At 35.3% G+C, this 27,133-nt stretch overlaps 1 protein-coding gene across 1 annotated transcript; it reads left to right on the plus strand.

The window, feature by feature from the left end:
- Window positions 1-746: 746 nt before the first annotated feature.
- On the plus strand, window positions 747-24,206 carry TIMMDC1 (translocase of inner mitochondrial membrane domain containing 1). Its single transcript, XM_074301316.1, has 8 exons — window positions 747-1,013; window positions 1,211-1,419; window positions 2,881-3,046; window positions 4,024-4,112; window positions 7,014-7,081; window positions 16,606-16,684; window positions 20,176-20,286; window positions 23,322-24,206. Exons 2-8 carry the CDS (start codon window positions 1,226-1,228, stop codon window positions 23,473-23,475), a joined length of 861 nt encoding a protein of 286 aa, XP_074157417.1. The 5' UTR covers window positions 747-1,013; window positions 1,211-1,225; the 3' UTR covers window positions 23,476-24,206.
- Window positions 24,207-27,133: the final 2,927 nt, after the last annotated feature.

Consider the following 27,133-nt stretch of genomic DNA (forward strand, 5'->3'; position numbering starts at 1 on the left):
CATGTAGAATGAAGGCGCACCAGTGCATTATTGGTGGAGTTGTGAAATGGTGGAATGCACCCTAATCTCTCTTTTTTTTTTTCCCCCTCTGAGGCTGGGGTTAAGTGACTTGCCCAGGGTCACACAGCTAGGAAGTGTTAAGTGTGTGAGACCAGATTTGAACTCGGGTCCTGCTGAATTCATGGCTGGTGCTCTATCCATTGCGCCACCTAGCTGTCCCTGCACCCTCATCTCAATGGATTGCCAGGCTGCTGTAGAGAATGATCTTCTGGGGGGTAATGGGGGTGTCCCCGTCATTCTGGGCCTCTGCCCCTCCCCCTCTCCAGCGTGTAAGCACACAGTAGCCCGCTTATTAAATACTTTATTCATTTATTTTGTTTATTTGTTTAAGGAAGAGCGGAACGAGTGTTGGAATAGACAGGTCCAAATCCCCGGTTTCTCTGTAATCCCAGATCTTCCCCTGTGTGCCTAGGTAATCACTTTCCCCGTTTCCTCATCTGTAAAATAAGGGAGTGCTGGATTCCGCAAAATAAGGGGCTGCGTCCCACAAATTACATAAGAGTAGCGGTGGCTGCTGCACAGGAAGATCGCCCACGCGCCTTCAATCACTAGGCAACGGCGTCCCGCGCAGCCGCATCGCTGAGCGGAGGCCGACAGAGTCTACCAGATCAAGGCCAGGATTTCCGCTGGGAAGAGTTTCCGGGTTACACCCGAGGAACCGGTAGAGGACGGAATCCTAGACCCGGAAGGAATCTTGGAGGTCATATTGTCCAGCCCACTTTCGGTTTTTCTTAATTGGTGGGGAGACTGAAAAATTAAGAGTTTAAGTGAGTTGCCGCCAGCCACACAGCTAGCAAATGTATGAGGTGGATTTGAAACTTTGGCCATCTTGACGCTCCTTGTCCCTCGCTGCCCTTGGGAAGTCGGCGACGCTTCTCAGCTTCTCAGCTTCTCAGCTTCTCAAGGATCCTGTATCCCGAATCTAGGGGCGCCGAACTGGGGAGGACGCGAAGGTAAGAGCCCGCCCCTGGGCTCGCTCCGTCCGCTGGGGACGCTGACAAACTGCGTGTGTGTGTACGTGTGTGCGCTTGTGTATTGTGTACACGTGTACGTGTACGTGGAGCGTGCACAAATAGAAATCCAGAGGACGCCTTTCTTAAGTACGAAGACCTCCATTCCTAGCATTTGTCTCTCTTGACTCTTTTCATAGTACCAAGACGCCGGGATGGAGAGACCTAGGAAGACCTGCTTGAGAAGAGCATGGGAGACCCTCGTCCCTTTTCCCAAAGTCCTTGCTGAAGAGAGTACCATGGCACCTGACTCGAGCCTTTCCTATGAGAAGACTCTACCCTCTCACATTAAAGGCCCAGTGTACCCAGAATCAGGATGGGACCGCCTTAAAGAGCTCTTTGTCAGAGAGTAAATATAACAATCACTGATTATGTTATTAATAATGAACGTTTATTGGAGAAGTTGAACAATAGAGTGTTAGCCTAAGTACAGTCTATCAGTTAAGTGGAACTTTGAGATGCCAACCTTTTTCTTGCTCCCACTTATCCCTTACTAAATTTTTTCCACTTGGTTGCTGGTTTTTATTTTTTGTATTTACCTTTAGTGATTTCATTTTAAAATATACAGACCTTGTAAGTCTGTAATTGTCAGAAAAGCCTATCAAAGTTTTCTAGAGGTAACATCCGGGTATGGTTAATAGCTTTGTTAAGAACAAGACTTCTGGGGCAGCTAGGTGGCGCTGTGATGGGAGCACCAGCCTTGAATTCAGGAGGACCCAAGTTAAAATTTGCTCTCAGACACTTAACACTTCCTGGCTGTGTGACCCTGGGCAAGTCACTTAACCTCAATTGCCTCAGCCAAAAAAAAAAGAATAAAAGACTTTAGTTCACAATTCCTTTAATTGATTTACCTGAAGTTGTCTGACCTGGGAAACTAGAATAGTTTCAGAAGAGGAAATCCTAAAGATAATCTAGTTCAGTCCCTTCATTATCAGATGATAAGAAAAAAACTCAAAGTTGTCATTTCCTCCGGTTTTATTATTCTGGCCTCTTCTTGTCATAATTATGGTTGATCATCTGTGATTTAGTCCAGTTGAACTTTAAATGCCTTAATTCTTTTTTTTTTTTTTTGAGGCTGGGGTTAAGTGACTTGCCCAGGGTCACACAGCTAGAAAGTGTTAAGTGTCTGAGACCAGATTTGAACTCGGGTCCTCCTGACTTCAGGGCTGGTGCTCTATCCACTGCGCCCCCTAGCTGCCCCAAATGTCTTAATTCTTAATAGTAGTAGTAGTTAACATAATGGCCAGAATGCTGAATTTGTAATCAAAAGTTCTAAATTAATATTTTAACTCTGCTTTATGGAGATTTTGACTCTTGAGAGGAAGATGGAGAGTTTCACTTTGTGAATAAGGAATCCCAGAGGGTGGAGGACTGTGAGGAGATTAAGGGATAGTCGAGATCTTCCAGCATAGATTGGGTGACCATTTAGAGCATTGTATATTGTAGAGCATTTGAGCACAAACGGATAGACGTATTGGTGTCTGAAGTAATTTCCAGCTCAGATTCTACTAGTCTTTGCCCACATGCATTTGGGCACATTCATAAGTTTGTTTCTTAAATTTGTCCTTTTAAAACTAAAATTGGATTATATAGTATTAACGATCTTTTCTATCTCAAAATCCTAAGATTCTTCTTGCTCTTTAATTGGAAGATATTCTTGATCTTTAAAATGAGAATTCATTAGTATTATTGTCTATAAAATATATATTATGAGGTGGAGTTAAAAATTTTTCATTAATATTTATAATTCTTAAGTGAGCTGGTGTGGTGAGGAATTGAAACTTCCTTTGTCTTTTCGATGCTGTTTCAGTGAACACCTGCCAGTTCCACAGGAAATTGAATATATTTACAAAGCAGCAGCTTCAGGAGCAATCATTGGTTGGGTATATGGTGGCATACCTGCTTTTCTTCATGCCAAACAACGTTATATTTCTCAGAGCCATGCCGAGATTTATCATAACCGGTTTGATGCTGTGGTATGTATATATATTTAAAAGAAGCATGATAGGATTGCTAACCAGTTTTAAAAGTTATATTACTAAATGATTTTCTGTCAGGGTGTTGTGATTAGAAATGTTTAGTCCAATTAAATGTTGTACTGATGTGTGGGAGGAAAGTTGAGTTGACAAGGTTAGGAAAAGGAAAAATCCATATTTATCTGTTAAATTAACACCAAAAAGTACAAATGTACATAAGGGTAAACATTTGGACAGAGTTGGTTTAAGTGAGACTAGTCTTTTTCTTTCTCTCTAGACACCTCATTCATTCTTAGTTTATCTTGATACTCATATTATATTCTCTGCCTGTAATCTCTTTATGATTCTCCTCCATTTATCTAAATTCTGCCTGTCTTTCAATCCCCAGGAGTTTTATTCTTTCGTGAAACCTTCCTTGAGTATTACAGATCACATTAATCTCTTCTTTTTCTGATTTATTTTAGGTTCTACCATGTAAAATAATACTTAATATCTTCCTGTTTTCTTATGTATATATCATTTCCCCAACAAGAATTCCTTGAAGGCAGGAACGATATCTTTTTTTTTTTTTCCCACACATAGATACTCACTAGTTATGATTAATGTTAACATGTCCCAATTTTCCTTCTACTACTTGATAGAATGTCAGTTTCGTAATTAGTCCATAAATAATAAGTCCATAATCAGTTTATCTCTTGTATGTTAGATGTCAAGTATATTTAACAATATAAGAAAATATGAGACATTGTTAATTAAAATATGTACTGTCCCATCTTAATCATGTATAGCCTAGTTATATTGTTAGTTTTTAGAATTAGTGGCAGAGGAAACCCCAGTTCACTTAGTTAAGTTAATGATTCTACATCTTTTTAATATATCTTACATATGTATCCATAGGAGTATCTCCCATCTGACTTACTCTTCTACACATAGTTCTGCCATATCAGACAGCTAATCAAGCCTTCCCTCCATTTCAGCAATCTGCCCATAGAGCTGCCATCCGAGGATTCGTCCGGTATGGCTGGAGATGGAGTTGGAGAACAGCTGTCTTTGTGACTATATTTAAGTAAGCTCTCTTTGAATACTGATGAGAACAAAGAACACTTTCAGTAAGGCATTTTATTACATTATATTTTAACAAATTGACTTAAGAAGTGCATCTGACAGTATATACCTCTTTTCAAATTCATAACTGCTCTCTTTTTTCAAAGAGGAAAAAAGTTATCTATTCTCAGAGAAATAGGAATGGATACTTTTTATTTCTTGCATTTCATTAAGGGCTAACTGTTTTTTAGTGTTGTTATTGTTTATGTTATTTTGGTCTGTGTGTGTATCCTCGGTTTTATTTTCCTTCATTTTATACTAGTTTCATTTTTTTTAAGTTCCTCATTTGCATTTTTTATGATACAATACAATGATATCATATTCATATTCCACAATTTTTTTGTGTGATTTAATAATGATTTTTTTTTACAAGATGCCAACTTTTAATATTGGACAGGAATTAATGTCAATAATTATCATTCTTTTTGACAAAATAAAACATGTTGTATATGGAAAGACTCACCAAAACTGAGACTTTCCATTATCTCTGCCTGAGGTTTTTTCTTTGGGACATCATGCAGTTCAATTATCCCACAGAGTTTTGGGTACTTTTTTTTTTTTTTTTTTTTTTAGCAAAGCACTACTTGTAATTTTCTTGCCTATTTGAACTCCTCCATTAATTATTTTAATGTGGAATGATCCATTTCAACATCTATTTTTAGGTGGTTGTGTCTTTTTTCTTTTTCTTCCATTTCAACATTATCTTTTTGGTGAACTTTAATTTTATTTTGAGATTTATTCTTTCTTGAATTGATATTGATTTTGAGGGTTGTTGTGAGAAACTTAATTCCTCTTAGCCTTTCACTCTGCCATCTTCTAACAATATGTCTTTAAAAATATTAGGCAGCAATGCAAACGTGGCCTTTGGCATATCTTAGTTGTATTTTTTCTATATGGATTAACATTTGAAGTATGGTCCTATGGACTTCCTGTAAAAAGGAAGCTGAATAATCTGCCCTAATTAGTGGAATATGATGTGAGTGGGGATCCCTGCCAAGTATCCATCAGGATGATGATGTCTGCTACCATGTGGTGAGCAGATTCTGAGGAATGGTGAAAGAAGTGAAAATCAGGCATTCCAACCATGATATGGTTCTGAAGACTACAGAGGTTGAGGTAGGGCTGGCAGATATGATGGAGCTCATCTTATGTCACTCATATGCACTTTTTAGCATTAGAATTAAATGTAGAATTTGAGAACATACCTTCTATTTGTCAATCCTTTGCTTACATACAGCATGAAATGCTAATTTGGTCAAAAGGTGTTTTATCTAAGGATGTGATTGTTTTGACAATGAACAATAGTCCCCAAATGATACATTTTTTTAATTAACACAATTTTATATATATATATATATATATATATATATAAAATATAACTTTTAATTTACAAGATATATGCATGGGTAATTTTACAGTATTGACATTTGCCAAGCCTTTTGTTCCAATTTTTGCCCTCTTTCCCCTCACCCTACTCCCCTAGATGGCAGGTTGACCAATACATGTTACATATGTTAAAGTATAAGTCAAATACAATATATGTATACATGTCCAAACAGTTATTTTGCTGTACAAAAAGAATCGACTTTTGAAATAGTGTACCATTAGCCTGTGAAGGAAATCCAAAATGCAGGCAGACAAAAATAGGGGTATTGGGAATTCTATTTAGTGGTTCATAGTCAAATCCCAGAGTTCTTTCGCTGAGTGTAGCTGGTTCAGTTCATTACTTCTCTATTGGAACTGATTTGGTTCATCTCATTGTTGGAGAGGGCCACGTCCATCAGAATTGATCATCATATAGTATTGTTGTTGAAGTGGATAATGATCTCCTGGTCCTGCTCATTTTACTCAGCATCAGTTCATGTAAGTCTCTCCAGACCTTTCTGAAATCATCCTGTTGGTCATTTCTTACAGAACAATAATATTCCATATTCATATACCTCAATTTATTCAACCATTCTCCAATTGATGGGCATCCACTCGATTTCCAGTTTCTGGCCACTACAAGAAGGGCTGCCACAAACATTCTTGCACATACAGGTCCCTTTCCTTTCTTTAAGATCTCTTTGGGATATAAGCCCAGTAGTAACACTGCCAGGTCAAAGGTATGCACAATTTAATAACTTTTTGAGCATAGTTCCAAATCATTCTCCAAAATGGCTGGATGTATTCACAATTCCACCAATAATGTATCAGTGTCCCTGTTTTCCCACATCCCCTCCAACATTGTGCATTATCTTTCCCTGTCATTCTAGCCGATCTGACAGGCGTGTAGTGGTAAATGATACATTTTTAATACACATATAATGTGCATGATAGTTATAATTCCTCCATAGTAAATGATCCTTCATAGATATGGATATTCTTAGTAAAGTATGTTTGATTGTCTTTGTAGGATGTGTTGTCCTCAGCACCAGAGTATATGGATTTGTTATTAATGTGGTTTAAAGATTCTAAATAGAAAGGGAGGAAGCAATATGTATGTAATTTAATTTCTTCATTTTCAACTTCTAAGTTAGCTCATTGTAGAGCTCTCCTCTAACAATGAGATGAGCCAAATCAGTTCCAATACAGCAGAAAGCTTCAGCTTGGCAAGCTGAAGAGTAGTCAACAGTCAGCTTTATATTACAAAGTCCGTATTGTAGGGTTCAGGATTCATAGAGATTCTGAAGCAGAATAAAGAAGTAACAAAGATCTGGAGTAGGGTTAATGAATGAAAATGCTAGCCTACTCCTTTTGTTAAAAATATTATCAAGAAGTAACTAAGTTGAGGAGCTTTATAGTCATGATATTGGGAGAGAACTGTCAGTATACTAAAAAATGTAATTTTTCTTACTTTTTTTTTTTTTTTTTATCTCTTTAGCACAGTGAGTGTTGGTCTGAATGTATACCGAAATAAAAATACCGTAAGCCACTTTGTTGTTGCTGGAGGTAAGTGGTTTTTTTAGTTTAGTTTTTTTTTGTTTTTTTTTTTAACATTTCTCATTGTATGCAAATAGTTAAATAATTAGTGAAAGGCACTGCAAGTTTTAGGCCTTCTGCATCAATTCGTCTTTTGACTAGGCATATTAGTTTGAAATTCTGCCTCAGAACTTTTATAATGTAAAAGGAGTTTGTGAAACATGCTGCATGTAAGATGTTTTGATGGGAAAAAAAAAAAAAAAACTTAATTATTTGGACTAAAATTACATAGTTTACTAGAGTAGAATTAATTGAAATGGGATCAGTAGAGCACAGTTAAAACATATCATAATTTTGCATATAGGAGCAGCTTTGTTAGACAATATGTGGCATTAAGTCATTTTTTTATTAGAATGATCTACCTATATTTCAGTGGTGATGATTCTTACTGGCCATCAGAAGTTTTGGGTTCATGCAGATATCTTTTAGATTTGATATTGTTTATAGGAAGACATACTTACTAAAAATTTGAATAATTTATCTATAAATTATTAAAATTAGCAAATTCTCTAGCTTATTTAATTATGAGAGATAATAGTTTTCATTTTTGGAAAGATAGTAAATGTCCCTGAAGGGCATTTGTAAGCACTTTTGTTCATTCAGCAAACATTTACTAAGTATCTTCCAGGCACTAAGCTAAGAATTGTGTAGGAAACTAAAATGCTTGAGAAAGAAAGCTTGCCCTCAAGATACTTAAGATTTAATTGGGAAATACTACATTTGTCTTTATGGTTATTTTTGTAAATGAACTAAAATGCCACCAAATGGGGATATGGAAAGAGCTGTTGAAATTTAGAGAAGAGATAAGAGAACCTCTAACAGTAGGAGTATAGGAAAGGCCTCCTGTAGAAGGTAGGATTTTAACTGAATCTTGAAGGAAGCCCAGAAAACTAAGAGGCAGAAGTGAGGGAGAGCATCTGAGGCAAGGAAGAATTCCAGTGAAAAAGTAGTCTGGAGATGAGAGTGTCAACTGAAGAACAAGAAGGCCCTGCTGCTTTATTATAGAATGTGTGAAAAGCATATAGTACAGAAGACTTGAAAGAGAGGAAGGGCCAGGTTTCAAAGGGATCTAAAAGCTAAATAGAGGATTTTGTATTTGATCCTGGAGGTAATATTTGGAAGATACTGGAGTTTCTTAAAGGGTGGTATGTGGCATGGTCAGATTTGCATTTTAGAAAATCACTTTGGCAACTAAGTGGAGAATGGATTGGAGTCTGGAGAGATTTGAGGTAAGAAGTCCTATAAGAAGGCTTTTGCAGTAGTCCAAGGGAGAGATAATGAGAATGGTACCAGAATGGCAGCTATAGGAGTGGAGAGAAAGCTACATATACAAAAGACATTGTGAAAGGAGAGAAATAACAAAACTTGGCAACAGATTGAATATGTGTAGTGAATGCAAGAGAAGAATTGAGGATGACACTTGAGGTTGTGAGTCTGGTTACTTGAGAGGATGGTGTTGCCCCTCAATAATAAGGAGGTTTGGAAGAGGGAAGAGAGTTTAGAGGAAAATATAATGAATTACTTTTTGGACATATTGGGCTTGAGATATCTATGGAATCGTGATGTGAAACGGTCTTCATGAGAGAGATTAGGGCTGGTATACAGATCTAGGAATTATTTGCACAAGGATGAGAATTGAATCCATGGGAGCTGATGAAATCACCAAACAAGATAGTATAGAGTAAAAAGAGAAGCAGATCCAGGATAGAAGTTTGAGACATACTCAATGGAGTGTGACCTGGATGAAAGTATAATAGAGGAGCCTGAGAAAAGAGTCATTACAGGTATGAGGGAAACTGGAAGAAAGCAGTGATATAAACCCCTGCTAAAGAATAAAGTATCCAGAAGAGGATGGTGGATAGCATTTCTTCTTCATATATGGAAATGTTCATATTAACTGTTTATCAAGTTCAACTAGTGTCTCCTTACTCATTTCCTTCTATTCCCTTTTGTGTATTTTTTACATTTTTATCTCTAACATTCTTTTTTTTTTTTGCACTATTTTTGTTTTTCCCAATACACATTGTTTCCAATCTTCATTTTTGAAAAATTTTTGTGTTACAAATTTTTCCTGCCTCCTCCCCAAGACAGCAAGCAATCTTTTTAAACATATTTTTGTATTTATCATGATATTCAAGCAAAATCAGACCAAAAGGGAAAAAAATATGAGAAAGAAGAAAGAAAACAAACAAAAAAAGGTAAAAATATTATTCCTCGATCCACATTCAGTCTTCATAGTTATATCTCTGGATGAAGATGACATTTTATGTCCCAAATCTATTGGAATTTTCTTTAATCACCACATTGCTGAGAAGAGCCAACTTCATCATTCATCATATTCAGTTATCACAAAATCTTGCTATTACTGTGTACAATGTTCTCTTGGTTCTGCTCACTACACTTAGTATCATTAATATTCTTTTTAAAAAACTGAGTTCCAGGTTCTCTGTCTCCTATGCTTTCTTTATCCATTGAGAAGGTAAGCAATATGATATCAAAATGTGAAGCCATGCAAAATGTATTTCATGTTAGCCATGTTTAAAAAAAATAACAAGCAAGAAACATAAAAATGTGAAAGCTTATCTATAATCAGTGTTCATTAGTTCTCTCCTAGGAAGTGGATAGCATTTTTTATCTTGGGTCCTTTAGAATGTCTTGGATTGTTGGATTGATCAGAGAAACTTAGTGTTTCACAATCAATCACCATTACAATGCTGCTATTACTGTATACCATGATATGGTTATGTTCACCTCTCTTTGCATCTCAGTCCATATAAATCTTATCAGATTTTTCTGGACCCATTTCCCTCATCATTTCTTGTAGCATAATAGTATCCCATCACAATCATATACCAAACTTTGTTCAGCCCTTTCCCAGTTGATGGGCTTCTGTTCAATTTCCCTTTTTTTTTCTTGGCCACTACAAAAAAGAACTCTCATAAATATATATATGCATATATATTTATTAAAGCTTTTTATTTTTCAAAACATACATGTGGACAATTCTTCAACATTAGCCCTTGCAAAACCCTGTGCTACAATTTTCCTCCCCTCCCCTATATGGCAAGTAGTTCAACATATGTTAAACATCTCACAAATATTTTTGCACAGGTTTATTAAATTTTTTTTTTTTTTTTTTTTTTTTTTTTTTTTTTTAAATCTCTGGGATACAGACCTGGTAGCAGTATTGCTGGGTTAAAGCATATGCACAGTTTTATGGCTGTTTAAACAATTCCAAATTATTCTCTAGAATAGTTAGACCCCTATGAAAATGGTTCATAGATCGTTTTTATTTTATCTTCCTTTGTTTTATACACTGCTATTATGCATTTCTCCCTGCTTCTTCCCAAATCTTCCCCAAATCAAAACGAAAACAAAAAAACTTCAGTGACAAAAAAGTAGTCATAAAACCACAGAAGCTGTCTTTGCTGTCTCTGTTTTTTAAAATGTTTTTACATCCTTGATTAACACATTCAGAATGAGAGCTTAGCATATCATATTTGTTTCTTAATACTTTTTAAAGGCCTTTTGACAAGCATTTTCCAAACAAAGAAGCGTGACAGTATGAGTTATGAAGGCACAGGTGAGCTTAATGCAAACAGTGCTGGACTTGGATTCAAGATACCTTAGTTTAAATCCTTCAGAAAACATTTAGTTATATGTTCATAGCCAAGTCACTTATGTTTTCAGAGCTTCCGTTTTCTTATCTATAAGATAGAGATAATGCACTATTTTTGTGAGGAGAGAACTTTGTAAACCTTATATTGCATTTTATGCAATTTAATTAATTTGGATAGTCTCTTAGGTCCTTGGAAGACTTTTGCCACCTCCTTATTTTTTGTAACAAATAATGATGAATGAGTTGCAGTCATCTTAAGGATATTTGCAACTGGTTACATGTTCTACAATATATAGTGACTAATGAAGTTGTTTCTTGTTGCTTTTTTATACTTAATAAAACCAACTTTGTCAACATCTTTATCTCACCAAAGAAAACTTGGTAGCCATACTTCTACTTAGCTGCAATTTCCTTTTGTCTTCTGGTTTCATTTATAGTGGGAATCTCAAAATTGAATTGAATATTCTTCAGATGATACTCAATGGCAGCAAATCATAAAATGGACAGTCTCTGAAGAATTAACTTTCAGGGTCATTCAAAAGTCAATGGAGGTCATGAACAGCCTGCAGCGTATTACTAATGAAGAACTGTGCCAAAGAGGCTGCTTAATAGATATCTTCAGAGAGATGTAGGACTGGAAAAGGACATAGAGCAGTCATGTATCGAGAGTGGATAATTGGTAGCCAGTAACTAGCATACTCTTTTGGCATTCTGAGGATGTCAGGAGATCTAAAGGAATGTCTGTGGCACTTTGGGCACAAGTGATTGCATGAGTACCTGTACAGTCATCTGGGAAAAGAGGCAAGCATTAATAAGACTCTCCTAAGATACTAATGACATAAAAACTATAATGGAAGTCCCTGCCCTCAAGGAACTTACAATCTAATGAGACTATGCACATATGTAGGTGTGTACAAAACACATACATGTACAATAGATCCAGGAGTAACCTTGGGAAGGAATGTACTGAATACGAGGATAGCCAGGACAGAGTGTGGAGGTGGAATGAGAGTGTTGTGGATTAGCAACAGCAAGAAGGACCATTTGACTGGATTGTAGAGTACCCAGAAGGGATAAGACTAGAATGAAAAGTAGGATGGGGCCAAGTCATGAAGAGCTTTAAACGCCAAACAGGAATCTGTATCTGATCTGAGAGGGAGACATTAGAGTTTATGAGGGAAATCACTTTGTTAGTCAAGTGGAGGACAAATTGGAGTAGGGAGAGTCTTGAGGCACCATGACCAATTAGGATGCTATTACAGTTGTCCACATGAGAGGTGATGAGAGCCTGAAGTGGGGTGGTGAATGGGTAATGGTCCACATCTTTGGAGACATTACCACTGATGAGATCACAGATTTTTCTATCTGGTTTTGGCTAGTCTAGCACACTGATTTTTTTTTTTAATTATATATTTTTTTATAATATTATCCCTTGTATTCATTTTTCCAAATTATCCCCCCTCTCCCTCTACTCCCTCCCCCCATGACAGGTAATCCCATACATTTTATATGTGTTACAATATAACCTAGATACAATACATGTGTGTAAATACCATTTTCTTGTTGCACAATAAGCATTAGATTCCGAAGGTACATGTAACCTGGGCAGACAGATATTAGTGCTAACATTTTACATTCACTTCCCAGTGTTTCTTCTCTGGGTGTAGCTACCTCTGTCCATCATTGATCAACTGGAAGTGAGTTGGCTCTTCTTTATGTTGAAGATTTCCACTACCATCAGAATATATCCTCATACAGTATTGTTGTTGAAGTGTACAGTGATCTTCTGGTTCTGCTCATTTCACTCAGCATCAGTTGATGTAAGTCTCTCCAAGCCTCTCTGTATTCCTCCTGCTGGTCATTTCTTACAGAGCAATAATATTCCATAACCTTCATATACCATAATTTACCCAACCACTCTCCAACTGATGGACATCCATTCATCTTCCAGTTTCTAGCTACAACAAAAAGAGCTGCCACAAACATTTTGGCACATATAGGTCTCTTTCTGCTCTTTAGTATTTCTTTGGGATATAAGCCCAGTAGTAGTACTGCTGGGTCAAAGGGTATGCACAGTTTGATAACATTTTGGGCATAGTTCCAAATTTCTCTTCAGAATGGCTGGATTCTTTCACAATTCCACCAGCAATGTATTAGTGTCCCAGTTTTCCCACATCCCCTCCAACATTCATCATTATTTGTTCCTGTCATCTTAGCCAATCTGACAGGTAGCACACTGATTTTTGAGGCAGCATGACATAGGGGCTGGAATGCTGCACATAGTCAGGAAGGTCTGAGTTCAGGTGCTTTTGGACCCTGGAGGTAGTATCTGGGTCCTCTAATTTCAAGACCTCAGGCTTTGATGGTACAACTTCATTTCCTATACAGATTTCTGAAATGTGGTTTCAGGGACTTTGTTTCATTATGATTTTGTAGGTAGCCAATGATTTTTAGATTGTCCCTGCAAATTCCTTCTTTAAACTCAGGTGTTTTGATTTTTCTTTCCAAATTCCTCTTTATGGGTTCATTTTCGTTCCTTATATCTTCTGTTAAAAAAAAAAATCTTTTTTCAATATGTGAAGGATAGTCTGTGAAATGGAACTTGTGAGTTGCTTTTAAAAATTTTGTTGTAAAAGCAGCATGGTGTAATAGGTAAGTTATACTGAAACCATGAAGACCTGGGTTCAAAGCTAGCCACCATTATTTATTGGGCAAGTAACAACTTTTCAGTAGTCTGGGCAACTCACTAAGACTTTATAAAATACAATGTGCCAACCTGCATTAGTAAAGAGAATTTCTTTTTTAGGGAGTTATGTATACTAGTGAAATCACAAATCTAATCTCTATCCTTTCATTTAATTTTAGTACATAGAAATCAAATTGCCTTGTTTATGATTTGTTTCTGAATTTTCCTTAAATGTTTTCTTGATACTCCTTTAAAACAAACAAACAACAACAACTTGGTATTCATTAAATTATCTTTCATTCTCCCAATGGAAACCCTTTATAACAAATAAATAGAATCAAGCACAACAAATCACTTTGTTGTTGATCATTTCTGAAAATATATGTCTCATTCTGCTCCATCAGCTCTCTTTGAAGAGGCAATTTCTCCTTGTATCTTTCTGTCATTTTCTTATTCAACATCTTGATCACGTTGAGTATCTTGTGGTAATTTCATTCTTACTTTGGGAGGTCAGTTGTTGTTACTACAGTTATTATTTCCATTTGGAGATTTCTTTTCAATTCCCTTTACCCATAGTATTTTTTCATGGTATAAAGCATGCCTTTCTGTTTTGTTTTGTTTTTGTTTTTTTTTTTTTTCATTTGCTAATACCAGTCTGTCCCTGTCAATTTCCTCTTGTGACAAAACAGCTGAACACAGCTACAGACATGATGATCACATCTAGCAGGGTATGCAGCCTTTTTGTATCCCCACTTCCAAGGTAAAACGGGACAAGCATGCCTTCATCTGTTCTGAAGCATCAAATTAGAAATAATAATTGTGTAGTGTTCAGCTTCATTTTAGGTTTCTTTTTATTTACATTTATTGTTATCATATATTGTTTTCCTGGATCTGCTTGTCTCATTCTGTATTACATCACAAATATCTTCCCATGTTTCTTCGAATTTTTCAGTCATTTGTTTATTTTTGCTTTTTTTTTTTTTTTTTTTTTAACATGTTTATAACTCAGTGACAATTGGCTTTTATCCTCATTATAAGCAAGAGAGTGCTGGACAAGGAGAAAGTGATAACTTACAAAGGTTAACAATAAAAGCACTGTAACAATAGAGACTGAACAAATAAACAGAAAATATTTATGACCAACCAGGCAAAAAACTTCCATCTGCAAGGACTAGTATTCATTTGTCAAGTATCAGATTGTTATTCCAATCGTGTCTGACTCTTTGTGACCCCTTTTGGGGTTTTCTTGGCAAATATCCTAGAGTGCTTTGACATTTTCTTTTTTTTACAGATGAGGAAACTGAGGCAAACAGATTTAAGTGACTTGCCCACATACTGAGGTCAGATTTGAATTCAGACTATGTCCAATAGTCTGATCTACTGCTCCACCTAGAGGCAGAAGAGAAAAATAGAGAACTTAGCCCCATATGTCTAACCTGTGGGAAAATTGCTAATGGCACAGGCACTGGTGCAAGTACTGGGATAAATCTCAGAAATCATCTCATTCAGCAGATATCTGAATAAGAATTCCTTCTACAACATATCTGATTAGTGATCTTTTAGCTTGTGTATGATGATTTCCTTTGAGGGTTCTAGGTTTAAAATAAGAAGCAAAGGGAGTGAGAGCTAATGGTTAAATGGTCATTGCTGAATTTTAGATGTGAGCAGTTATGTCTTGGAAATCAGAAAATGCCACAAGTATAGGCTTGTTTTATTGTGTTGTTGATTGCTTAGATTTTAAAAAGCAATTCAGAAAATGTTTTTGATGCAGATTAGATTTAAAAGTGTATGTATAGGATAGAGCACCAGCTCTGAAGTCAGGAGGACCTGAATTCAAATCTGGCCTCAGACAATTAATACTTCCTACTTGTGTGATCCTGGTCAAGTCACTTAACCCCAATTGCCTCAGCAAAAAAAACAAAAACAAAAAAAAGGTATGTATATATATTTCCCTTCCCCCCACCAGCAGGGTGAGACTAAAAGGAACTTTGGAATCCACAGTCATTACTTCTTATGTTGTAATAATAATGATAGAGGTTGTATTTGAACTCATATTCTGTTGATGTCTAATTCAGCTTTCTATCATACCATAGTGCCTCTCAAAGTGGATGGTTTCTAGTTCTGATTAGGTTTTGCTCCAAACCTGCCACTAACTAGTTTTGTAATCTTAACACCGGCTCTCATTGTCCTCATCTCTAAAGTAAGGGAATTTGAGTAAATGATCTCTAGTTCTAACATCTAAGTTTTTTGCTTTCATCAGCTTGGGCTAGAGAAAGGTGAGGATGCAATTAAAAATTTCTGGAGGGGGACGTCAGTGAACTTTCAAGGAGGTTTTTAAATGCTGATGCTATTCTTTAAAACTTACATCTCCTTCTCCTTGATAAAAGCGTTTCATAAGCAAGACTCTTATACTTATCAATCACAGATTAACAATGGTTCATTTGAAAGCAAGGGTTTCAAAAATGAAATGATAAGAGTGGGAATAAGGGAGAAAAAATTTTTTCCCTTGACTTATTTCTGTAAGAATTATAGAAGAAGAAAAAAAAAGGGGAGCAAGCAAAGCATTTAAGAATTCTTTGGGGAGCAAGCAAAGCATTTAAGAATTCTTATTTAAGAAATTTGCCCATTGGTAGAGTTAGCTGAGTTATTGTCAAAGATAGAGGAAAAACAAATCTTTCTTTTAATAATCCTTTGAGGTGGTTTCATTTTGGAGAAAAGGAAATTGAAATTCAGTAATGTTTGTTTACTTGCCCCTGTTCACATGTGTAGTAAATGGTGAAGTTGGGATCAGTCAAGTAATGATATTTTTAAGATGGAAAAATTTCTTCATCTTTGGAAACAGAAAGGAGAAAACCAGTTGGATAGAAAGAGGTTAAAGATACTAGAGAAGGAAGAATGGGAGCAAGATCATGTGGGAAGGGATGGTACTTACAGAACAAGTGAAATCGTTTTAGATATGTAAGAAAAAGAAAAGAGCTCCTTTGAATTGGCAAGAAAATATGAAAAGATCAATGTAGAGATAACAGATACTGGAACTGTATGCTTATAGAGTATTGACCAAAAAAACCAACAGAATTTCTGTGCCTATTTTAGCAGAAGAAAAACTGCATGGAAAAAAAAAGTATGAAAGGACTGAGACTTTTAGTTTCAATGTTTAATTTAAAATCTGCCTTTTCTGTTTTTTAATAGCTGCTACAGGAAGTCTTTTCAGAATGCATTTGGGTTTGACTAGGCTGGTGGCTGGTGGTTTATTTGGAGCCATTCTGGGGTATGTTTTACATGGTTTGTGTCCAAATTAGAATAACTAAAAGTTAATGCCTCTGATTTTGATATATTCCCCAAAATAAAAATTTAATCTTTATAGGGTTAGAAGATCATGACTCTTAGAATGACAGGGTCCTTCATCTCTTTTAAAATATTATATATTTAATCATACAATAATAATCCAGTACTGATTCCAGTTCTCTTTTTCTACCTCTACTTTTTCTCTAGACAGACTTCAGTAAAAATGAATCCTTTTTAAATGCCACTGGTTATTCCAAACATATAGAAACAGAATTTGAACTAAGTGGTTTGTAGTTAAGGATAGGAAAATAAATTTAAGTTACAGTTTTGTTTTTTTTGTTTTTGTTTTAGAGTACTATAGCTACCTTAAAGGGGAAAGTATTTAAATGTGTGACAAAAGCCACTTATTCTGTTAAATTCGGGGGGGGAAAAAACATTTCCCTATTCAAGGAACCTTTGATCAGATAAAGTAAGACTATGGAGATATAAACAAGTGCCAGTTTACTGGAGCAACCTAGGGGTATTTGCACAAATACATGAAGACTCCTAAACGGAGCTTTGAATGCAAAACCATTGTCAGAATCTCCTTATCATATGGAAAGAGTGATAGGTTTTAGAATCAGAGAAGAACCTGGGTTTAAATCTTAGTTTATGCACTGACTGCCAGTATGCTCTTTTGCCAGTTCATTTAATTTTTCTGTGTCTCAATTTTATCATCTTTAAAAATGATCTTTAAATGAGATAACCTGGTGAGGCACCTTTCAGGTCTAACTAATGTTTCAGAGAACTAATATTTTATAACTTTAAAGTGGTGGGTCTTGTTAATCTATGCTGTGGGGTTTGGTACCAAATGATGGCAGGCACCAAAAGCTGGGGTTTGGTCTTGTGAAGAATTCACAATGGCCATTCTCTTTGCAAAAGGTAGATTTATTTAGGGGAAGAGGTTACAGACAAAATGAAAGGATACAGTAGATACCAGGAATGATAAATATGAAATAGAGTGGGAGATCATGTGAAAGACAAATTCCTCAGTGAAACTCACAATTACCCATTAGAAAGAAGACACCCTATGAGGTTGGGGCATGTCCTTAGCTGGCATAGTGAAAGGGACTTAGTATCCTAAAAGAGTTAATTAGCTGTAAGGAGGGCAAGTGGGGTTTAGAAACACAGTGGAATTAGGGGAGATACCATGTGGCTTGGAACGGGAAAGGGAAAGACGACACCACAAAGCACTTGAGGCAGAGAGCTAAGATGGACTGATCCAAGGAAGACAGCAATGATGTCATGGGCTATAAGTTGTCTTATAGAGAGAATATAGTCTCAAGGAGTTGACATAAGTTGGATTTCCGACTCTCAATTATCAGAGCTTTCTTCCTGTCTGTGCCAGGGAATAATTTAAAAAAAAAAAAATTTTTTTTTATTATTCTTTTATGGTTTTATTTATTTATTTTTTTTATTATATAGCTTTTAATTTACAAGATATATGGATGGGTAATTTTTCAGCATTGACAGTTGCAAAACCTTTTGTTCCAACTTTTTCCCTCCTTCCCTCTACCCCCTCCCCCAGATGGCAGGTTGACCAATACATGTTAAATATGTTAAAGTATAAGTCGAATACAATATATATATATATATATATATACGTGCCCATACAGTTATTTTGCTGTACAAAAAGAATCAGATTTTGAAATAGTGTACAATTTATATATATATATATATATATATATATATATATATATATATATATATATATATATATATATATATACACGTGCCCATACAGTTATTTTGCTGTACAAAAAGAATCAGATTTTGAAATAGTGTACAATTAACCTGTGAAGGAAATCAAAAATTCAGTTGGACAAAAATAGGGGCATTGGGAATTATATATAGTGGTTCACAGTCATCTCTCAGAGTTCTTTTGCTGGGTGTATACAGCTGGTTCAATTCATTACTGTTCTATTGGAACTGATTTGGTTCATCTCATTTTTGAAGAGGGCCATGCCCATCAGAATTGATCATCATACAATATTGTTGTTGAAATATATAGTGATATCCTGGTCCTGCTCATTTCACTCCGCATCAGTTCATGTAAGTCTCTCCAGGCCTTTCTGAAATCATCCTGTTGGTCATTTCTTACAGAGCAATAATATTCCATAATATTTATATACCACAATTTATTCAGCCATTCTCCAATTGATGGGCATCCACTCAGTTTCCAGTTTCTGGCCACTACAAGAAGGGCTGCCACAAACATTCTTGCACATATAGGTCCCTTTCCCTTCTTTAAAACCAGAGAATAATTTTTTATCAATTTCTCTGCTAACTACATTAAAGACTTCATTGTGAAAGCCAATATATTAAAATTGTCATTATGGATATTATGCACTAACATCCTTGGGCATTTATAGATTCATAAAATCATAGTGTTTAGAATTGCACAGCACCTTAGAATCATCTTATCTAGTCTCTCATATCCCCTCAAAAAAACACCTTTCTTTAGCATCCTTGACAAGTTCCTTTGAAGTATTATAGCTCCCCTATTAAAGGGGAAAGTATTTAAATGTGTGACAAAAATCATTTTAAATAGAGATTGTCTAATAATTGTCAAAGATGAAAACTAACTTCAGTCAAATTCAGAGAAAAAAATTTCCCTAGTCAAATCACCTTTAGTTAATACATATAGGTTGCTTACTGTGGGACTAAAACACTTCTAGGTATGGAAGATATTGAAAAGGAAAATTAGTCACAGATCCTGATCTTGAGAAGCTCCTGGTTTATTTGGGACAATAAGATATACAGAATCAATCAGTGCAAGGCAGTGGGATGAAGAGTTTACAACTATCTCAGTGTACAAGGAGTTGGTTCTGCTCATGAGTCATTAAGGGTTAGTTCTGCTCTATGATGGATCCATTGATACCATCAACCTAAGGTTGTTAATAAGTTTTCCTCAGAAATACATATTTTATAATTCTGGTTTACTTTTCTCCTATGAGAATGAATCCTAGAGTCTTATTCTAGGTGTAATGTCTTAGCTTTTACCTGTTAGGACATCTTCCTGATTTTCTCTTTTGTTATTGCCTCTACGTAGAGAGCTGTTTCATTGTTGTTGGGTTTTTTTTTGTTTTTTTTTTTGACACTGATCTCAATTGTTCCAAGTACTAACTAAAGCTTTCTGTAGTAGAAAAGCAGAAGATATTCCTACCTTGATCATTATTTAACTAATTGTCACTTAGGGCTCTCTGTAGTATTTTGTGTGTCACGAAATTGCATTTTTTCTCTTCACATGCTCTCCCTCAAAACTCCTAGTTCACCGAACCTACCCAATTCACAGAACTAGTAAAACAAAGTAATAAGAAGCCGTTATTATTGTCTAAATAACTAAGTAAAACAACATAAAAAAGTGATTGTTAAATGGTTGTCTATGTTCCTGTTTAGTTTTCTGAAACAGTTATTCTGTCTTTTTAATCTCAGTGCTCCTTTTGGATTCATGTTCATGATCATACAGAAATTTCAAGGGGAGACTGTTTGGGACAGAAAACAGAAGGAGAGAAAAGAGGCCTACGAGTCCAAGCTAAGTGAGTGGTAAGTAAGCAAAGTGCCCCTGGTCCTCACTTCTCAGACCTGATGAGATTGGCCTCATTGGGCTTTTTGCCAGTCAGCTTTTTAATTTTACATATCATCTAATTCTAAAATATATTTAGTAAAACCATTTTTTAATTTAAATAACAAAAAATTAATTTAAATACATTTATCACATTTTTGCTATGAAAAATAGTATAGCATGATAGAGAGCTTATTTCAGGAAGACCTGGGTTCAAGTCTCACCTCTTGTCATATACTGACTAGATGTCTTGGCAAGTCTCCTCACTTCTCAGGCCCCAAACAAGACTCAGGGATAGGGGAGGTCCCAACCTTCATGGTTAAAGGAAGTTTCACACTAAGACTTCCCTACCCTTATAAAATCACAAACCTTATTAAAAGTAAATGAATAGGGGCAGCTAGGTGGCACAGTGGATAGAGTACCAGCCCTGAATTCAGGAGGACCCAAGTTCAAATCTGGTCTCAGACACTTAACACTTCCTAGCTGTGTGACCCTGGGCAAGTCACTTAACCCCAGCCTCAAAAAAAAAAAAAAAATGGAAAAGTAAATGAGTAAACATATACAATGCAAATAGAAGATCAGTGGAAAAAATTATAGTCATTAATTTTTCTCTCTAATATGATAAGGTTCTTTATGTGTGAGAATCTTTGTTAGGAGAAGCAAAAGCATGCTTGTTGTATTTAACTGCATGTATTTTTCCTTTTCCTTTTTATATAAGAAGGGACATGTGAAAGGAACTGCACAGGCAAGGGGTGAACTTTACTTTGAATTTGGAGAACTGATCCCCATGCCCCTACATTTCACATATTTGTTAACATTCTGGAGTTTACCTTTCTCAAGATGCTGAAAATCTTCTTCATTGCCATTTTAGAAAACTCAGAAAAAATTAAGAAGATGTGTTATGAAGAGAAATATTTTTGCCAGCTCTTTTAAAAAGCCCAGTAAAAGAATTTATTTTATTAAACCCTCTTGCAATAGAGATGAAAGCTCAGGAAAAGCCTTAAGGCTTGTAAAATACAGCTAGCTATTATATTTTAAACTATTGCGTGCCAATAACAATCTTGGAATGATAAAGAATTTAGAAGGTAGATGTGGTTTCTGCTGAATCGATAGAGAATAGGGAACTGGAATTAGTCCTATGGCCTTATAGCCACAATAAGAAGTTGTTTAAAGAAGTGAATTTTAAGAAAATTTGAAGAAGAAGAAAAAAGTGTGTGGAAAATGCACTGGATTTGGTTTAGAATTCTGATTCTAACACTCACTATATAACCCTGAGTAAGAAACCACTTAAACTTCTCTGGATTATAGTTTGGGAATAATAATACTTTTACTACTTATTTTACAGGACTATTTTAAGGAAAATGCTTTGAAAAAGGTGAATTTATAAATACAAATCGATAATATCACAGATTTAGAAGACACAAACAAGTAGATAAATATTCTCTGGCTTTTTCTCTTTTGCTTTATTTAAAATCATTAAAAATGATTTGTTGAGAAAATGATCAAAAACTTTGGAAATAGAGGATGAATAGAATAAATTGCACATGACTAGTGGAAGAATTTGAAGAGAACATTAATTTGAATCTGTAGTAAAGTAACACAGCAGAGGGTATTGAGTTAACTCTAAAGGCAAATTGTAGAAAGACTAGTTGGGATGAGAATGAAATGATGAAAAACAATGTAGAATTAATACTTGTTACTGAGCAGAGTACTGAAGAGATGGAAAAATAACAGGAAAACCAATTGGAGGTGCTAAGAAATCAGTATCAGTAACCTTAGAACTCAACAGATGGAGTCTGGATATAAGAAGAATAATTCAGGACCTTTCTGTTGTTTTTTTGTTTGTTTGTTTGTTTGTTGAATTATATTGAGGAAAAGAAGATGAACTAAAAAGAGATAAGAATTACTTGGTTACAACCATACACTTTAAAAAAAATAAAAGCAAATATATTTATAATATGTGATATATGTATATATTATACAGAAAACATTAATATTAAGTATAAAGATATAAAAACTGTTATGTCATATGTTACACAGAAAAGATTATCACTTGGCATATATAAGCAAATATATTTATATAATACATGTTTATATTATTCAGAAAAGAATATTCGATGTAAAGATATAAATATATTATTGTTATGTATACATATTAAACACAGAAAAGATAAACATTAAGTCATATTTCTTAGGGTCTGTGTTATACATCAAAAGCAAAAATTTTAGGTCTTCTACAGTACTTTTAGATCTTAATATAATCTGGTTTTTTGGACAGTATTAATATTTTTCTTTCAGAACAGTTGTTGGTCTCAATGAGCTGTGATTTTTTAGTAATAAGTTTGAGGGCATGTTTTAGAGTAACAATTTTAGGAAATATATAACATTTTTGAGAAATAATTTTTTTATTTTTAACTTTTGTTTTATATTACCAACATTTTTCAATATCTCTCTCTCTCCTCCCTATCCCAGAGAGCCAAGAATAAAAAAGAGGGGAAACAGGTCAGGAAAAAACTATCTGCTGTGCTTTAAAAAAGTCTTATATTACATTCAGAGTTCTATAATCATAGTTCCCTACCTTTACAAGAAAATGTATTGGTGGGATATAGACATATCTTCCCATATGTTCTTTGGTAGCCAAGCTTAATCATTATATTTTAGTAGCATTCAGTTTCAATTATTTTGTCATTGTACAGCTATACAACTGCAGGTGATCAAGAACAATTCTTATTTTTGTTTTCTCTGCTAACAATAGCAGTTCTGAAATGGACTGAACACAAAACCAAAAAATCAATGAACTACTATTAAGGGGTTCGTATGAAGCTGTTTGACAGAGGACCTGAAGAGCAGCGCTCTGGGATCAGCAAATAGCAATACTTGCTCACTAGACAAATTTCAGTCCATAGTTCTTCTTGTCATTATAATAAGAACCAGAAACCAGGCTTGTCAAAGTTGTTGTTATTATGATGTGAAGAAGTAAAATTGTATCTGATCTGTCTGTTTCCTTTTGTTACAGGAAGGCCAGGCTACATGTTACTGATGCTGTTACTGAAGAGTTTCAGAGTAACTTAGGGAAAAATCAATCAGAAATAGATGTGGAGAGAATTGAAGAGCTGTTAAATCTTCCTAGAAACCCATCTTTAACAACAGATAGTAAAGATAGGGACTAGTTTGATTCTATATATAGGAGATATTAAATGAATTTTTTTTTTTTTTTTAAGGAACCGAGCCATGCCCCTAAAGTTTTAATCATGAGTGTTGTTGGATTTTTGCATAAAGTAAACATTTGATTTCTAGTGTTGGGTGAACTCATCAAAAGTTTAGCTGCTGGATATGCTGGGGTTTTTTCCCCCCCTAAATTTGAGTTTATTTTCATAGTATTTTTTCTTCATATGTGAGAAAATGTTTCCCATAAGACTTCCTTGGGCAGTAGTAGTAGAATTTTGTCTTTGTCACTAATACCATTCTTTTTTGTTTTGTTTTTTGTTTTTGCTGAGGCAATTGGGGTTAAGTGACTTATCCAGAGTCATACAGCTAGGAAGTATTAAAGTATCTGAGACCAGATTTGAACTCAGGTCCTCCTGACTTCAGGGCTGGTACTCTATCCACTGTACCACCTAGCTGCCCCTAATACCATTCTTCTAAAAGGAAAGGATGAAAAGCATGCACCAAAAGAAGGAAGTGGAACAATCAAGTAGGCCAAAAGCTTGTGGGAAGTCATTGTGTGGTCAGTCACCTTAAAACGAGTACAATCTGAATAGATTTTTTTTTTTAATTAAAAAATGGGTTTACTTCAATATATGGTTGTCTAATGTACATTTTATGTAACTAATTAAAGATGTAAAGTTAATATGATATTTTAAGGATGTGAAAGTTTAATAAAAGGCACCACTAAATAACATCAGCTATAAGTTAATAATTTAATAAACATTAAGCCTATTATGTACAAAGTACTGTGCTAGGGATACAAAGATAAAAATAAAATAATTCTTATGCCCAAGGAATTGCAGAGACAACATGTGCACAAGTATATTTAGTACAATAAAAATTGAAGGGTGGAGAGGAATTAGGAAAGACTTCCTAGGCTGTACCTGAGCTCAGCCTTGACGGAAGAAAAGTCTGAGAGATGGAGATGAGAAGACAGTATATATGGTGATGGTTTGTGCCATTACATAAGAGAAACAATTCTTTTGACTGGAATACAGGGTTCATTTAAGAGAATAGTATGAAATATGGCTGGGAAGCAGGTGACTGCCAGATTGTGGGGGATCTTAAACAAACAAAAACTTTTATTAAGTACTTAATTGGTTCCAGTATACCCAAACTTTGGGTATACAAATGCAAAACTAAGAATTCCTTACTTTAAAAAACTTATGCATTCTAATTGAAGGAGACACACACATAGGGGATTAGTGGCTAGGGAAGGGTGTTTTTGTTTGGGAAATAACAAAGATGAATGACAACTATGGGATGGGGAGTTGCTGTGCTCTTTCTGAAAGTATACTGTTAATTTGAATAGTGTTCCCAGAGGACAGGGTGGAAAGCAGGGAATGAGGAAGGATATACCTGTAAGAAATATTAGATATTTAAGAAGCAACACTGTGCCTGTTGCTGTACACAGAAACAATTTTCTCAAAGAGCTAATATTTGATGAGAGGAGAGATCATATATGAATATATACTGAAGAAACAGGTGTAAAATAAATCCAGGATGAATATGAAGTAATTAAATACAAGGTAAGAAAAAAGGACATTTATAATTGAGCGTATCAGAAAAGTCTATTTGAAGGTGTTTAGTTTTTTTTGCAGAGGCATTTGGAGTTAAGTGACTTGCCCAGGGTCACACACAAAGAAGTGTTAAGTGTCTGAGAACAAAATTGAATTCAGGTCCTCCTGACTTCAGGGCTAGTGCTCTATCCACAGTGCTACATAGCTGCTCTCGAAGGTGATTGCTTTGATCACATCTTTAATGAAAGGAGGAATTCTGTGAAGCAACAGTGGGAAAGAAATTCATTCCCATTATGAGTTATGGTAAATGAAAGGCCACTGTAATTGACATGAATAGGGGAGTGACAGGGTCTGACCTGCACTTAAAGAAAATGACTGACAGCTGTGGAGATAAAGCAGCTAATGGGAATGGGGACTTGTGGAAGAAAGCTCAATTAAGAGGCTGTTGTAATAGTGAAGAGAAGTAATATCCTGAAGTAAAGGGGTGGCCATATAATTAGAGCTATCACCTGGTAGAAATTATTGAAAAAGAATACAAAATTTGGCAACTGACTTGATAAGTGGTTTGATAGAAATCAAAAATCTGGGAGGCTATAATGAGGTCCCTTAAATGGGAAAATTTGGAAGAGGATAAGTTTGGGAACAAAGAAGTTCTTTATAAAATTTTTGAGATGTCTCTGGGTGAGACAAAGCATGGTTTTGGGGAGATGAATCAGCAAAGAAGAATGAAAAGTGGTCAGGTAAAACAAAGATCCAAAGAGAAGGAGACCATAGTAGGCATTATCAGATTAAGCAAAAAAAGTTAAGAAAAATAAAAGTATAAAATTTTAAATTTGATCTGACAACTGGGAGCCTATTGGTAACTTTGAAGAGGACAATTTCATTTAAATGATGTGATTCAAAGCCAGATCACATTGTTAATGAGTGACAGGAGAGGAAATAGAAACAAATATAGACCAGTAGAATTTAACTGAGAAAGGGAAGAGAAATATAGGATGAATGTTTCAAAGGGAGGATGGTTTCCGTAAGCAAGAAGAAATTGGAGATTAACAAGAGGAAGATTAAGTTGAATCAGTTTGCTAAAGAATATGGGCATAGGATCAAGAATTCATATCTGGAAGATTTGACCTTGGCACCTCATTACCAGAGTCTTTTAAAAAAAAAAAAAAAAAGAAAAAAGAAGAAGGCATTGAGGGGGAGGATGTCAGTAGGTTTTGAAATGAGGAAAAATGAGCTCAGTCAGGTTCCTCATTTTCTTCAAAGTAAGAAATGAAAAAATACAGCCAGGTCTGTGGCCTGCTGGATCTAGTGAAGTCTCAACACAACCAGGCTTATGGGATTTATATTTTATCCTCTAATCAGATGGGAGTCATTAAAGTTTTCTTAGAAGGTCTATGTCATGATTTGTGCTAAAGGAATATGGTTTTGGCAACTGGATTAGAAAAGGAAGAGACTTAAGTAGGGAGACCAATTAAAAGTAGACCAAAATGAAATGACTAGAGTCTGATTGAGGCTGATGGGGTCCAAGCAAATCACTGGCCCTCTGTGAACCTCACTTCATGTAAAGTGAGAAGATCGTATTTGACCTCCAAGTTCTCAGTTTAAGATCCTAAGGCACTCTTTTCTATTTGTATCCTTGGCACTTAGTCCTTTTGTCCATCTTCAAAAAAATTCTTTGTCCATGATGAATACTTACTAAATACCTCATTCCTTCATGCAAACAGGAAACAAAGGCAAGATTAACAAGACTTGGCAACAGATTGGATTAAGAGCATCTAAGGGGATCTAAGATACAGAGTAAGAATTCCACCATCATAAAAAAGCAACATGAGGAAGGAATTTTAAGAGTCCTTTACTTCCTTCTTCATGACTCAGCTGAAACACCACTTTGCATGAAATCTTTTCTGATTACTTCCCTAATTACCTTGTATTTATTCTGCATCTATCATATATACAGGTTGTCTCATTTATTAAATGTAAGCTCAAGGGTTTTGGTCTTTGTATTTGTAGTGCCTTTGTACTAAATTCTAAAATTGGCCACCAGCAAAGGTGGCATAAGAATTATGCCATTATTCATAAATTGCTCACAATTGATCATTTA

The sequence above is a fragment of the Sminthopsis crassicaudata genome, chromosome 3, assembly GCF_048593235.1.
Source record: "Sminthopsis crassicaudata isolate SCR6 chromosome 3, ASM4859323v1, whole genome shotgun sequence".
Taxonomy (NCBI): Eukaryota; Metazoa; Chordata; class Mammalia; order Dasyuromorphia; family Dasyuridae; genus Sminthopsis; species Sminthopsis crassicaudata.